This window comes from Cupressus sempervirens, chromosome 10 (genome assembly GCF_028749045.1).
Source record: "Cupressus sempervirens isolate cs-2001-9-10 chromosome 10, ASM2874904v1, whole genome shotgun sequence".
In the NCBI taxonomy this organism is placed as follows: Eukaryota; Viridiplantae; Streptophyta; class Pinopsida; order Cupressales; family Cupressaceae; genus Cupressus; species Cupressus sempervirens.
The window spans coordinates 260384936-260400464 of record NC_143127.1 but is presented as its reverse complement, the minus strand read 5'-3'; the positions used below and the strand labels follow the sequence as shown (position 1 = coordinate 260400464).

Genomic DNA, 15529 nt, shown 5'->3' with positions numbered 1-15529 from the left:
TGAGGAATGGTGCCTCCATCTCCTTATAACCCTTTCCAAAGCAAATCGAACCCTAAAGTGACTCCAAAAGGCATTGGGTTACAAAAGTGATTTAAGTGTTATTTTAAAGTGGCAATGTTACTAAAAATGACCCTTTTTCTCCATAGACATAAATCCGTTCACTGAATCGCCCTGAGACCAAAGAGAAGATTTAGAAAAGTTCAAGACCTTTCCAACGAGCTATCACGCCAAGGGGTACGCATCCAAATGAGGTCAAAATTCCCCTTATTACTCCAAAATGGCTATTAACTTAGCCTTATTTAATTATTAAACGCTAACTTAGGAAATATTAAAAATATAACCCAAATAGCTACAAAATGCCCAACTGACATCACAAACCATAAAATCATCCTGTCACCTGTCTGTGACTGAAGTCGGAAATCAAGGATCCACTGGCAGTCTCATCCCTAAAATCTAGGGATGCTCCTAAATTTTAGGAAACAAGCTCTATCCCTCTGAAACTGAACCCAAAGAGAAAACTCATGGAAACCCAACCCTGTGCATGATCATACCTCCTAAAAAGTAGGAATGAACCCCATAAATATAGGAACTGTCTCCTAAAAACAAGGAACGTCTCCCAACTGATCAATAACCGCCAAAACACCAAGTCCCCAACACTGAATAACCATATTGGGTCTCTATCCAACCCTGTCAGCCTACAAGACCCCATAATAAGCTGACTCACATGTCTCTGCTAGACTGAGCTAGAGTGGGGACATGACAAACAATATTCCCTTCTATGATTTATGTAGTCCATATTGGGATCATTTGGTCTTTGCGACTTTCATGTCTAGTAAGGGGTTCATGCCTCCAACTCGTTATGAGGTGAGTAGACCATTGTTATAGGATGAGGTCCAAAGCATTCATCTACTTGTGGAAAAGCAAATAAGAGTTTGGGAATAGAGAGGTTGTACTATTATATCCGATGGGTGGACAAATGGAAGGAATGGGACGCTAATCAACTTTCTAGTTGTTTGGGAGGGACACTTAGTATTTCTAAAACCAATTGATGCCTCTGATCAAGTGCAAAATGTAGAGACTTTTTGCAACATGTTAGATGAGGTGGTGGTGAAAGTGGGAGTGAGCAATGTCATCTTGATTGTGACTGATAATGCAGCTACGTATGTGGTAGTCGGTAGAATTTCGATGGATAGGCATCCAACATTATTTTGGATCCCTTGTGCTGCCCATTGTCTTGACTCGCTCCTTGAGGACCTAGGAAAACTAAGTTAAGTGGAGAAGATGGTTGGAAGGAATATCACAAAGTCCATCTACAACCCCACATAGTTCATGAGTCTTATGAGAGAGCACATTGATGGTAAGGATCTCGTATGATCGGGGGTCACACACTTTGCTAATTACTTTCTCACCATGTAGATGGTTGGAGAGTCCTTATGCCATGAAGCTTGAAGTTGAGAAGGTTGTGAAGTTTTTGTTTGATGTTAGATTTGGAAAGCTATTGGAGATCATCAATGTAAGTTTTCAAGGCTTGATTGTTGATTTATTATTTATTTTTCAAATGTTGTTATTCGCTGGTTTTGACAACTTTTTATGTTCAAGTGTGGGAATCATTGGTGGTGGTTCTATGAATGGTGGATGGAGATAAAAACCCCATGTGTATCTATATGAGGCTATGGATAGGGTTAAAGAGGCCATTTAACAATTGTGTCTAGGTCAAATAAGACCAAATATGGACCCATATGGGACATAATTGATTGTAGTTGGAAGTGACAACTCCACCAACACATTCATGCAACTATTTACTACTTGAAACCCAAGTTCTATTTTTTCGACACTTTTAGAGTAAATGCAAAGGTTCAAGTTGGCCTGGACACATGTATTCGAAGATTGGTTGTTGATTTGGACCTTCAAGACCTCGTACTTGATTATTATAAAGCTACGAGAGGGAAGAGGAGCCACTATTTTCTTCCCCTGATTGCAAACATAAGAGATACACCCTGCAACCAGATAAAAAAAGAACGTGTGCCTAGTTTTACTATACTATTATTTTGCTCATAAAGTTTATTGGAATCTTCACCACATTATAAATGACTTTTTTAAATCCTCACTAATCTGTGGTGTGAAGATTATGGGGCCACAACACCTAATCTTCAAAAGCTTGCCTTCTGAATACTATTGCAGCCCTATAGTGTTTTTGGTTGCGAGAGAAACTAGACTACTTGTGAGAACACACATACAAAGAAGCACTTTAGGTTGATTTAGTAGCGCTTGAATGACTTTGTTTATGTGTAGCACAACCTTCAGTTGCACAAAAAGAAGGTTCAAGGGAAAGCTTCATATGAAGCACTTGACTCGGATGAGATTGATCCATATTTAGTAGATTGGATTTCTCCTCTTGATGGTGATGATGTAGATGCACATGTGGATCCTTTATTGACTGATGAGGAGCTAGCTGAGTTTGAGATGAAGGCAGATGACTGAGATGGAGAAGTGGAAACACGTGAGGAGGAACATGAGCTCGATCATCCATCTGAGGCTTTTGTTTGGCCAAAGACACCTATGCAGGCACCTGTTGAGGATGTTGCAACTACTTTAACACCACCCATGCAACATCAACAATCTCTTTTGAGCTTTAGTCGTAGACACAATTTATGATTTCTACTTCTAGTTTTCATTGATACTGAAACCTGAACTTAATTTGTATTTAAAAGTTATAGTTTCATTGAATTTAACTTCTATATGTATTGAACTTATTTTTATTCAGATGTCGTACTTGTTTTCTAGTATATGATTATATGTTGATCTACTTAGTTTTAATTGTTGTGTATTTAACTTAACTTTGATTAATATATGGTGGATATCTCAAATCAATATATGTTCTACAAATTTGGTGTGTATTTGTTTTTATATATATTTTAAGAAATTGTATATTTGCAAATTTTTGATAAAAGTGGCGAATTATTGCTGAATTTTTAACCAATTTTTTGGCGATTTTGAGATTTACAAAATTTTGTGTCGGTTGAGATATTGTTGAGTAACTTGAGTTTGAGTTTTCCAACTTTGATATATATATATATATATATATGACTATAATTCTACTATTTGTTTTGAAGGATATATTCCTATATCTTGATGTACCCTTATCTATAATAGGTATAATATATAATTTCTTGTACTATTAGTTAACTAGATCAACATAGTTATTTGCACATTTGTTTATTTATACATTTTAGAAATATGATTTAATCTTGTCTTAATTCTATCTTGATTAATAACGAATAAAGATTCCATACCAGCTAGTATGATACGTAAGATCAATTAACTTCCTAGTCCGATCAATACCAATTCTTTAATTATATTTCTCTTTCTTTTTAACTATTTAGAGCCAAATGGTATATGTTCCTTTGCATGGTATTTTCAAGGCTATTACATGCCCCTGATATGATTGTAATTAATATGGAATTGCATATTGTTTGATTGGGCTTAGCAATCTCCTTGTCCATTATGTAGGTTTCTCCATGCCGACTTATGATAGTGTATATTTGTCCGTGTTTCCTCCAATCTCTATGCCCCCATATAATGATTTTTTGATTCCATTTTGATATGTAGGAACAAAGACTCTTTGACCGCACACTTATCATAAGACTCTTCTTCACACCCTTTTATATAACTAATCAATGATTAGTTAGTTTGTGATCATTATTAGAATATTTCTTTAATGGTCATCTTAATTAGTCTTTAGTTTATTAAGTAGTTTCTATTCTTTTGTCTTTATTTCATGATTGTTTCTTTTAAAAACATCGTCTTTGTAAATCTATATAAGGAGTTTTTACCTCCTCTGTTTAATACAATCACAACAACATTGATTTATCATAACATGGTATCAGAGCGGATCAGTAGGATTTCATAAAAATTGGTGAGCCTCTTCTGATCTAGAATATTCCCTAAAAATTTATTTTTGGATTTTTTGAAATAAGTATTGTTAGAGTTATTTTATGAAAATTTTGTAGTTCATCTTTGAAGATTTTTACATCCCAAGCATGGTTGAGGATTTTGATCTTGCAAATTTTTGTTTTCAACAAGTCTCTGATTTCAACGGTTGCATGTCCTATTTGTGAGTTGCAAGTTCTTGCATGTGTTGTTTTATGACACAAAGTCTCATGTTTTGTCACGTGAAGGTTTTTCTAATGGTTTCTTTCCCCTTAAATAATTTTCTAATGGGTTTTCATAATTTTTTCTCTTAAAAAATTTCTGATGGGTTTTCATTATTTTTTCCCTTAAAAATATTCTAATAGGTTTTCCCTAAAAAATGATCTATTGGGTTTTAATGGTTTGCTCAAGAACAATGATTTTTATGTTGATCCATGTCTTAGATTTTGTTGTCTCGTTTTGATCAATTTTCCACCTTAGACGTCATGTTTGGTTATTTCGATTTTTCTCCTAAAAAATCATGGCTTTTTGTAGTCTATTTTGGAGCATCTTGCTCATCTGCAAAGTTTGGAGGGTTTATTGATTTTCCCTCAAAATCATGCTAGTTCTCAGTATCTGTCTCTATCTCTAGGGAAGAGAAACTCCATTAACCAAAATCAAATTGGATATTTTGCGATGATTTTTGGTTAGAAGTTTTGCTAATTCGAGGAGGGTTTGTGACAGACTCATTTCAATGGCAAAGTTAGTGATAGGTTCTTGTCACTTGTTGCAAAGCATTGTGAAGAAGGGGACACCCTTTGTTCTTTCATGATTGATAGCATTCTATAGATCCAGGAAGGGTCTCAACAATAGAAAAGTGTTTTGAAGAATTTGTGATCAAACGACAATGGTTAGACAATGACCATTAAGGGAGGATATTAGATATTAAAATGTTTGTTTAGTGGTCATCTTAGTCGTTAGTTTATTAAGTAGTTTCTATTTTCATCTTTAGTTCACAATTGTTTCTTTTGGAAACATCGTCATTGTAATTCTATAAAAAGTTTTTCATCTCCTCTATTTAATACAACTACAACAACAATGATTTACCATAATAATCATAAACCTCTTTGGCAGCCATAGTTGAATTTTCTTGTTTGAGATGATCACTAAGTCTTAACAAGGATAATCGATTGATTTTGTCATCTTGTATTGATCACTCATTGATTTTGCTCTCTCCCCTTTAAAGAGATTGTTGTTCCTAGCATTAGTTATGTTCTAAGTTTATTAATAAGTTAATATACTTAATGGATGTTTACTATAATTGTTAATCTTGATTAATCACATAATGTTATTATTATTAGTATTGAATGTTATATGTTTATTAAGTAGTTTCTATTTTCATCTTTAGTTCACAATTGTTTCTTTTGGAAACATCGTCATTGTAATTCTATAAAAAGTTTTTCATCTCCTATATTTAATACAACTACAACAACAATGATTTACCATAATAATCATAAACCTCTTTGGCAGCCATAGTTGAATTTTCTTGTTTGAGATGATCACTAAGTCTTAACAAGGATAATCGATTGATTTTGTCATCTTGTATTGATCACTCATTGATTTTGCTCTCTCCCCTTTAAAGAGATTGTTGTTCCTAGCATTAGTTATGTTCTAAGTTTATTAATAAGTTAATATACTTAATGGATGTTTACTATAATTGTTAATCTTGATTAATCACATAATGTTATTATTATTAGTATTGAATGTTATATGTTTATTAAGTAGTTTCTATTTTCATCTTTAGTTCACAATTGTTTCTTTTGGAAACATCGTCATTGTAATTCTATAAAAAGTTTTTCATCTCCTCTATTTAATACAACTACAACAACAATGATTTACCATAATAATCATAAACCTCTTTGGCAGCCATAGTTGTATTTTCTTGTTTGAGATGATCACTAAGTCTTAACAAGGATAATCGATTGATTTTGTCATCTTGTATTGATCACTCATTGATTTTGCTCTCTCCCCTTTAAAGAGATTGTTGTTCCTAGCATTAGTTATGTTCTAAGTTTATTAATAAGTTAATATACTTAATGGATGTTTACTATAATTGTTAATCTTGATTAATCACATAATGTTATTATTATTAGTATTGAATGTTATATTTCTTAGTAATATAATATATTCTTAATAAATGAATATATAATTGGTGTTTATTAATGTTGATTAATTTATTAATGGGGTAAAAGCACAGACCTGTGTCACACTTATAAAGGAAAAGGCTAACAAAAGTATAATTGTTCACCTTCAATGACATAAAATTGGTATTATTGTTTAGAAATTGAAAATGAAATAAATTAATGGAATGCTTAGAAATGGATGAAGTTTAGGATTATAATTTTTTAATAATTATTTGGAATAATAAATGATATATTTTTTATTTTTTAAAGATAACTTTTTAGTTGCTGAGAAATGGTGGAAATTAGGGGTCTAGTTCCCACCACAAAACTGCATGGAAATGAACTTATTTCCCTTTGATCTCAGATTATGTTATAGATAACATATGTCGCTAGCACAATCAAAAATAAAAATTGGCTTTAGACCTATATTTTCTCTTTTATAATGATCCAAATTTCAACTCACCTGAAATCGATAGTTTTCATCTCCCACCACATTAAAAAAATATATATATATATATATATACCAACTAGAAGAAAAATTATACATTCTGGAAGAGAACTCTCTTCTCTAGAATGTCATATAAATTTATTTATTTTATATGATTTAATATTTTTTTCTTTCTCAAAATTGACATATTCTCGATTGTTAAAAATGTACTTGTAGAATTTTTTAATTAGAATATACTATATCTAATTAAAAAACTATGAACTCTATATGAGAATATTCTTGACATTGAGTTCTATAAAATGGTGTTTATATTATGATAATAGATAATCGTCTATTATTAGTTAATGGTAATTTATTGTATATATTTTGTTAGCTTTAGTTAGTTGTAGCCTTTTAAGCTTTCTTTCTGCTAGAATAGAATGTTTCTATTCTTTACGATTGTTTCCCAAGGAAACATCGTTTCATTCTTTTTGTATATAATGACTTCTCGGTTATTGTTAATAACAAAAAAATATTTTTCAATTACTTGGTAATATGGTATCAAAGTCAAGACTGTAAATTTTTTTGAAAATATTTACATGCATATTTGCTTCCAAATCTCTCCATAATTCGACTAGGGTTTTCTTTCTAAGAGATTTGATTTTGTCAACTTTTGATTCGGTTCTGCAACCTATTTTGTCCAGATCTACTTATTTTTTCAGCACATTTTTGCCATTTTTTGTGGTTTTTTTGCAGTAGGGTTGTTTTTCTTCAAAACCTTAATTTTTACGTTCATATTTTTTTAGATTACATATTTTTGGTGGGTTTTTTGAGAGCTCAATTGGGTTGTTAGATTTTTCTGGGTGCCTCGATTTTTATGTCTCAATTTTTGAGCCAGTCGATCCCTAAACCGACAACATTTTCTTTCTAGGTATTTCGAGCTCTCTTTTGGGTCACCCTTCAAATTTTTTGGGTCTACTTTTTAATGGTTGCATGTACTTGCATGTTGTTTGCATGTGCTGCTTTACCATGTAAAGTCTCGTGTTTTGCCTCCCTTAATAATTTTGGTGGGTTTTCATAAATTTTTTCATCAAAAAAAAGTCTAATGGATTTTTTTTTCTTATGGGTTTCTATAAATTTTCCCTTAATAATTTCTGATTCTGTAATCCGCAAAGTTGTGTGGGATTCCTTTGTTCGGTTTGTAAATTTTTAGCACACTTTGGCATCAACGATATGGGCACTTAAATGTGCATTATCTCTCACAGCTTGCTCGGGATGAGCTTGTTCTTGGATTGCTAGAGATTCAAACTCAACAACTTGGAGTTTGTGATGCATGCCAGGCTGGGAAGCAACATCGCACACTTTTTACCAATGTCAATTCTTGGCGAGCTTCTCAGGTACTTCAGCTTTTTCATGCTGATCTGTGCGGCCCTATGGCCACTCCTATTCTTGGGTCCAGGTATTTTCTGTTGTTTGTTAATGATTTCAGTAGAAAAATGTGGGTGTATTTCCTTAAAAGAAATTAGATGCATTTCATGTCTTTCAAAAGTTTAAACCTTTAGTTGAAAAAGAGTTTGGGAAATCTATTATTACTCTTAGATCACATAATGGAGGGAAATTTTGTTCTAATGTTTTCTCTAGCTTCTTGGATACTCATGGCATCAAATGTCAGTTAACCACACACCACAACAGAACAATGTAGTTGAACGACGGAACAAAACAATAATCGAGATGGCTCGATTCATGCTCGAACAAAGACATGTTTCGAAGAAGTTTTGGGCAGAAGTAGTCAACATTGTAGTTTACCTTTTGAACTAGTCACCCACAGTGGCGGGCAAAGGTAAAACTCTGGAAGAGGCTTGGTCAGGTCGCAAGCCTAGAATCATTCACCTGAAGGTTTTGGCTCCCTTGCTTTTTTTTGGATCCTTGATGCGTCACGCACCAAATTGGATGCCAAGAGTTAAAAACTCACACTTGTTGGATACAACAGTCTTCACAAAGCCTATCGCTTGATCAATGTTGAGACATCTCATCTCATCTACAGTTGTGATGTTGTCTTTGATGAGCAGCGAGGACCTTTAATGCCCGTTTCTCTTATTCCTAATCCAACAGACCAACCTGTGAAGGCTCATGGTTTGGGAGTTAGGCTTCCATTAGGTCTACCTGATGGGAGGGCTCTAGTAGCTCCAATTATACAAGTGATCCCTGTATAGACACCTCCAACTTCTCCTGCAGGATCACCTTGATTTTTAGATGCTTCACCTGAGTTTGATCTTGATTCTTCTGATGAGGAACCTGATCACCAAGCATCTCTTGATACTAATGTTGGTCGTTCTCCTCTCTGGCCTAAGTGGTGGGCTAAGATACTTGCTGATCTTCGTGATGATGAGCTTATTAATGGGAGAAATGCTCGGAAAAAGAGTAAACCTGCAGAGTGTTAACTTTGCTCTCGTGGCCAACATTCACAGTATGTTTGAACCTCAAACATACTCCGAGGTTAAAGGAATTCCAGACTAGTAACAGGTCATGACATTTGAACACGAGAGCCTACTGAAGAATAACACTTGGGTCCTTTCTAATCTTCCACCAGGGAAGAAACCCATTGGCTGCAATTGGGTTTTGCAAAACCAAATACAAATTAGATGGTACTTTGGATAAGTACAAAGCTCGTTTAGTTGCGAAGGGTTTTTCTCAGCATCAAGGCATTGATTATGAGGAGACCTTTGCTCCTACTACAAAGATGAACACCATCAAATTAGTCCTAGCCATGGTAGCATAGTTTGGTTGGAAGGTCCATCAGATGGACGTCAAGAGTGCTTTTGTGAATGCTGATCTCCATGAAGAGGTCTACATGACCCAACCTTCTGCTTTCAAGGTTGTTGGTAAAGACCATCAGGTTCTCAGATTGGTAAAAATCTCTCTATGGCTTGAAGCAGGCCCCTCGGACATGGTACATAAAAATTGATAAGTACCTCAGTGATCAAAGCTTCCAGAGGAGTTCTTCAGACTCAAATTTGTACATCAAGACTACTAACAGTGACATCATCCTTCCGGTCATTTATGTGGATGATTTGATAATCACTGGCAGTTCAATATCTTTGATTCAAGGAATCAAACAAAATTTATGCCAATCTTTTGATATGACTGACCTTGGGCTCATGCATTATTTCCTAGGTATTGAAGGTTGGCAATAGTCTTTTAGTATATTCATCTCTCAGTCCAAATATGCCAGGGCTCTATTAGACAAATTCCGTATGCAAGATTGCAAGCTTACATCTACACATATGGAGAAAGGTCTCAAGTTATCTACAAAGTTTGATTCTCCTTAACAGAATTTATGTCAGTCTTTTGATATGACTATCCTCGGGCTCATGCATTATTGCCTAGGTGTTGAAGGTTGGTCATAGTCTTCTGGTATATTCATCTCTTAGTCCAAATATGCCAGGGCTCTATTAGACAAATTCCGTATGCAAGATTGCAAGCCTGCATCTATACCTATGTAGAAAGGTCTCAAGTTATCTGCAAAGTTTGATTCTCCTTCAGTTGATGATACTACATACAGGCAACTAGTAGGCAACCTCATCTACCTCTCTATGACTAGGCCTGACATCAGCTACATCTCATGCTTTATGATAGCTCCTAAGGCTGATCATTGGATGGAAAAAAAGCATGTGCTTCGTTATGTGAAGGGCACTTCAGATTATGGACTTTTGTACTCTCAAAGTTCTAATTCTAAACTTACTGGGTTCACAGATTCATATTGGGCAGACTCTCTTTATGATAAAAAGTCAACTTCCGGATATGTGTTTAGTTTGGGATCCGGTGCAGTCACATGGACCAGTAAAAAGCAGCAGGTAGTTTCTCTCTTCTTTATAGAGGCTAAATAAACGGGCTTGTTAAGGCAGGATGTGAAGCTGTTTGGCTTTATTGGATACTTGGGGATATGCAGATGTCACCAGCAGGACCGGCTACTCTATTTGTTGATTACAAAGGCGTTATCAAGTTAGCACAAAATCCAATCTTCAATGAATGAACCAAGCATGTGGATGTTCACTATCACTACATACGACAACTGGTTGAAGACGGGACAATAGATTTGCAGTATGTTCCTACCACAGGTCAGACTACAGACATTCTCACCAAGCCTCTTGGTCCTAATAATTTTGTCAAATTCAGAGGGTAGCTTGGTGTTATAGATAGATTAACCATTAAGGGAGGGTATCATGATAATAGATAATCAGCTATTATTAGTTAATGGTAATCTACTGTATAGATTTAGTTAGCTTTAGTTAGTTGTAGCTTTCGTTTAGCTAGAATAGAATGTTTCTATTCTTTATGATGGTTTCCTAAGGAAACATTGTTCCATTTTTTTATATAATGACCTCTTGGTCTCTGTTAATAACAAGCAAATATTTTCAAAATACTTCGTAATAGTTATTAAAAAAATATTATAAAAAATAGTAAGATTTATTGAAATGTCAATTTTTCGAAATAATTTTATTTCTTTAGTAATTGGATACAAACTAGTATAAAACATGCATTTAATAGATATTTCCAATTGGAAAAGTGTGAGACCATATATAACTTAAAATAAATTTATCAAGATCATATGGTTGAACAAAATTGATTTTTAGATAGAAATACTCAAATTCAATCGTTTTGATAAGTCAGCTTGAAAGGTGACACAACTTTGTACTTTTACCCAATAACATTGATCACTTAATACTAATTATCATTATTTATGATTTAAATATTTTGTTATTCATTTAGTTTATATTTTTTTCCTTTTTATATTTTGGCTATTTAATATTGAAATCCATTATTAGATAGGGGATTCAACAGTCCTACGCTCCCATAATTGCTTGTCCTCAAACAATTTCATGTTCTTTCCTATTATTTGATATGGTAATAAGTTTCTCTCATCTTCCAGAGAGATGATCTTAGACCATCTTATTATGATGCTGATTGAATTTGTCAAAATCCTATTTGCAGTGATAGTATGTCTTAGATTCATCTCTCTCTAGTTATAATATGAATTTTATATCATCAATGGATATTTATTATAATTGTTAATCTTTATTAATCATTTAATGTAATATTATAATACTATTAATATTATAACATTATTAGTATTGAATGTTATATTTGTTAGTAATATAATTATTCATTATAAATGAATACATAATCAATATTTATTAATGTTGATTAATTTATTAATAACATCGATCATTTATTACTAATGTTTCTGATATTCAGAGAGGTGGTCGGAGAAAATGCACAAGGGCAAACAAAAGAAGGCTTTTCTTGTGACTTCCACTTTTTCTGTGAACGATAGTGTTGAGGAGGTTGATGGTGTGGGTAAGAGTTTGGCTAATGCCATTAAGGAGTTGGCCTAGTGCTCTTCTCCTATTGTTGTTTGTTTGTTCTCTTTTGGTTCTTTTGTGTCACCATGTGTTAATAGTTGGTTGCTTCTACTGGTTATGTGTCATCTTACAATGATGCCAATTGATTTTGTCAAAATCATGTTTGTATGATAGTATCTCTTAGAGTCATCTCTCTCTAGTTATAAACCAAAGTAGAATCATACAAGTATTATGCATTTGAAATATGATTTTTATGTGTGAACATATGAGTACACAAAGCATTTGTATATGAAGACACAAACTCAAAGACACGAAGCATGCAAATAGCTCTTCAAAATATGGTCACTGATTCATCATATTACAATTTAATTGTGGAGGTTTAACTCAAGAACGTGATAACTCTTTCTAGAATAAGATTCAATAATATGTAACAATGATAATAGAAAAATTGAATAAATAAATAATATTAATAAACTACTAATAATATATCAATAGATCAGGGAAAAGCCTACAACACAACGGTAAATTGTGAGCCTCTTATCTTAAAGGTCTTGGGTTCGAATCTACTCAAGATTAACTAATAATCATAATAATTAATCACAACAAATAATATTCAACCTTGGCTTCGGCCTCTCACTATATATATATAATCATTAGTGATCTTATTCAAATAATAAATAATATTGAATAAGTTAGTGAGACAACCAATTAAAAATGAGAATATCACTACTAATTATAAAGGCAATTGCCAACTATCAAAGGGCACACCATTTATTAAATCAAATATAATTTAATAAATAGAGGGGACAACATTTCTATTAATTAGAAGTGATGAATAATTATGAAGCAGCGAGAAGAATAATGGGTAACCTTTTGAAAGGTCAAGCGATGGAAAACCTACCATATTTAACGGATGGAGGACAATAAAAATAATACATTACTTTCCTTTTGTTAAGACTTGTAGCTTCAGCCGATATTCAAGTAATAAATTGTGTGACTCTAATTCTATCACCTCGTGTCAGAACCGAAACTCTATCTGCATTTACCAGATACTGAGTATATCTATCCTCTCTTAATCATCATCAAACATGCCATTGATGAGCCTCTTTGTGATCAGGCGAATGATCTATAAGGCTATGGCAGATTGGCAATTTGCCTAGAGCTATATTCGACAATGTATTAACTAAAAAAACTAAGGATTACATTAACTAAGTTGTTAAATATCAAGTCATATCATGAGCGGACATGAGACATGCCCCCTCATGACATGCCTTTTGTGATCATGCCTCTTTGAGGTAATATTAATATCAAATTGATCAGACCAAGAGAGAATATTGAAATTCGTAAACACTCTCATTTGGTAATTGGCAATTTCCACAATTGAAGATCAATGAAGCTCTCAGATTTATAATTGTATTCCATTGCTATTGGCATTATACTTATTCCTTGAAGAATAATATTCTGATCAGGACCTGCAAATAGTTAAAAAAAGAGATTAGCACATTAAATCTGCAAGATATATATGTCAGTCTGATAAGAAATTTAATTCATTTAACATGGCATCAGAGCTCTACTTAAGGAAGATCCAATTAAATTTGAGATATCAGATTGCTCACCTTCTATTCTTCAAAATGTCAAATATGATCAGATTTGAGGATTGTTTGGAAGGTGCAAACAACTTCATGGAAGTTGAGAATAATGATGATAATAAAAGATATAGATGATAACATTGTGTGAACAAACAGAGATTGTTTGGGTTAAATAAAATCAAGACATACATGGCTATTGTTGTTATTTACTTTACTGCGGCAGCAGAACTCAGAGACTTCGATATTTCTATGACATCATCTTTACCATTTCAAGCATTAAGTATAGTCGGGAGTCTCTGTGCCAATGATTATTTTAATCACCAAACATAAACCATATGGCGAGGTGGTCTTATTTAGTCAGAACCTTATAGACTCTGGATTAGAAGTATTAGATTGTGTAGATACAATTTGCATAATTTTTTAAAAGGATGCATTCCGCAGTTGGGAGTCTGAAGAGATATTAATAAAACACAGGATGCCTTTGTTAAGATATTCAACGCTAAGCTATTTTTGGGCGCAATAGAGCCATGGAGCCTGCAATCACTCTGTCGACAGAAAGGTTTCTGTGGATCAATTTGGAGGGGACATTTGTGCTCAATTCAGAGTGGCTGGTTGCAGATTAAGAGGAAGTACATATCTCTGGTAAGTAGTGACAGAAGTGGAAGTGTCGGTGTTTTCAATCTATAAATGGCATAGGCATATAGTGTGTGTATCATTTACTATGTTTTGAAGAAGAGATAGCGATCACTTCTGTTGAAGTAATAACTGAATAGTTATAATCAATTTTCAAAAGTAGGCTTGAAAATTTGTTGCTGGAGAATAACAAAATGGGAAGAATTATAAATGATGGCATCATTTGCTTCAGAAAAGGATCAAATTCTATCTATGTGTGTTTCGTAAGAATGTTTTCAAAATTTTGTCCATGCAATTAACAAGAATTTCAAGCAATTACATAACATGAATTTGTTGACGGAATAGATCAAGCAAGTCGAAGATATTAAAGTGACAAATACTATCAAGCGTTTTTCTATCTGTTCCTTGCCTAACTCAAGTGGAGAGATGGACTTTACTGAAATTTCATGGATTGTGCATGTTGAATACAGTCATTTTCTAAACTTCATTTCTAGAAATATATTAATAGTGGTGCATATTAAATAAACTCATCATGCTTCCTTGCACATCTCCTTGATTTGGGAGTTTTGACCAGTACAGAAATTTATCAACAGTGATGTCACCATCTGGCATCAAAAGTTGCAAATAATAACAATCTACAGTGTGTTTGATTACTTTTGTTGATGGAAGTGGCGATGTATAGGGTCAAAATTATATTTTCTCAATGAGTATTTTATAACTAGCTACACAGTTATAAAATAATTGAAATTTATTCTTATTATCCTATTGATAGCGACTCCAAGAAGCTGATCAGATATATTATATGCAGATTTATAATAGTCTATGGTGGAAGTATTAAGAGAATCAAGCAAATACATGAAAGGATAAAAGATACATATTTGAGAAAATAATAAGTGCATTCAAGGAAAATATTATATTTTGACATGGAATATTTGATAAATATATGAACTTTGGTTTGCTTTGACTATTGTGCTCTATATAGTTCATGAATAATGTTTGTGTACATGTATCATTCATTTTGGTATGGATAACTCCCTGGAGAAAATGGAAGATCGCTTTCTATGATGAGATAATCAGTGCCTTTACAGTAGTATGGTGTGTGACATCTATTATAGTGGAAATGGCTTTAACATCATTCATTCCATGTTTGTCATATCCCCATTTTAATATAGAATTTAAATAATAATTAGATAATACAATGTTATCAAATAAATAATGATAATAAAGTTATGTTAAAGCTAATACTAAAATATAAAACTAGGAAATAATAATTATTTAATCTATATATGAAATAATATTTAGTATGATAATTTTAAATAATAAAATAAAATAAAATTTCAATGAGTAAATAAAGAAATAAATTTAAATACAAGAGACAATCTTATAGAAAATATGTTAACTTTTTAAATAGAATTTAATAATAAA

The 15529-nt window shown here is 32.9% G+C and overlaps 1 protein-coding gene across 2 annotated transcripts in view; it reads left to right on the top strand.

Annotated features, from left to right (window-relative positions):
* Positions 1 to 15529, top strand: part of LOC149533631 (eukaryotic translation initiation factor-like) — a 111848-nt gene that overhangs the window by 70984 nt on the left and 25335 nt on the right. The window contains exon 3 of one of the 2 annotated variants that reach the window (XM_089807123.1): positions 7785 to 7916. The exons of the other annotated variant lie outside the window; for it this stretch is intronic. Coding sequence (XP_089663249.1) covers positions 7785 to 7916 — 132 coding nt within the window. The remainder of the gene's footprint in view (positions 1 to 7784; positions 7917 to 15529) is intronic. 2 annotated transcript variants of the gene reach the window in all.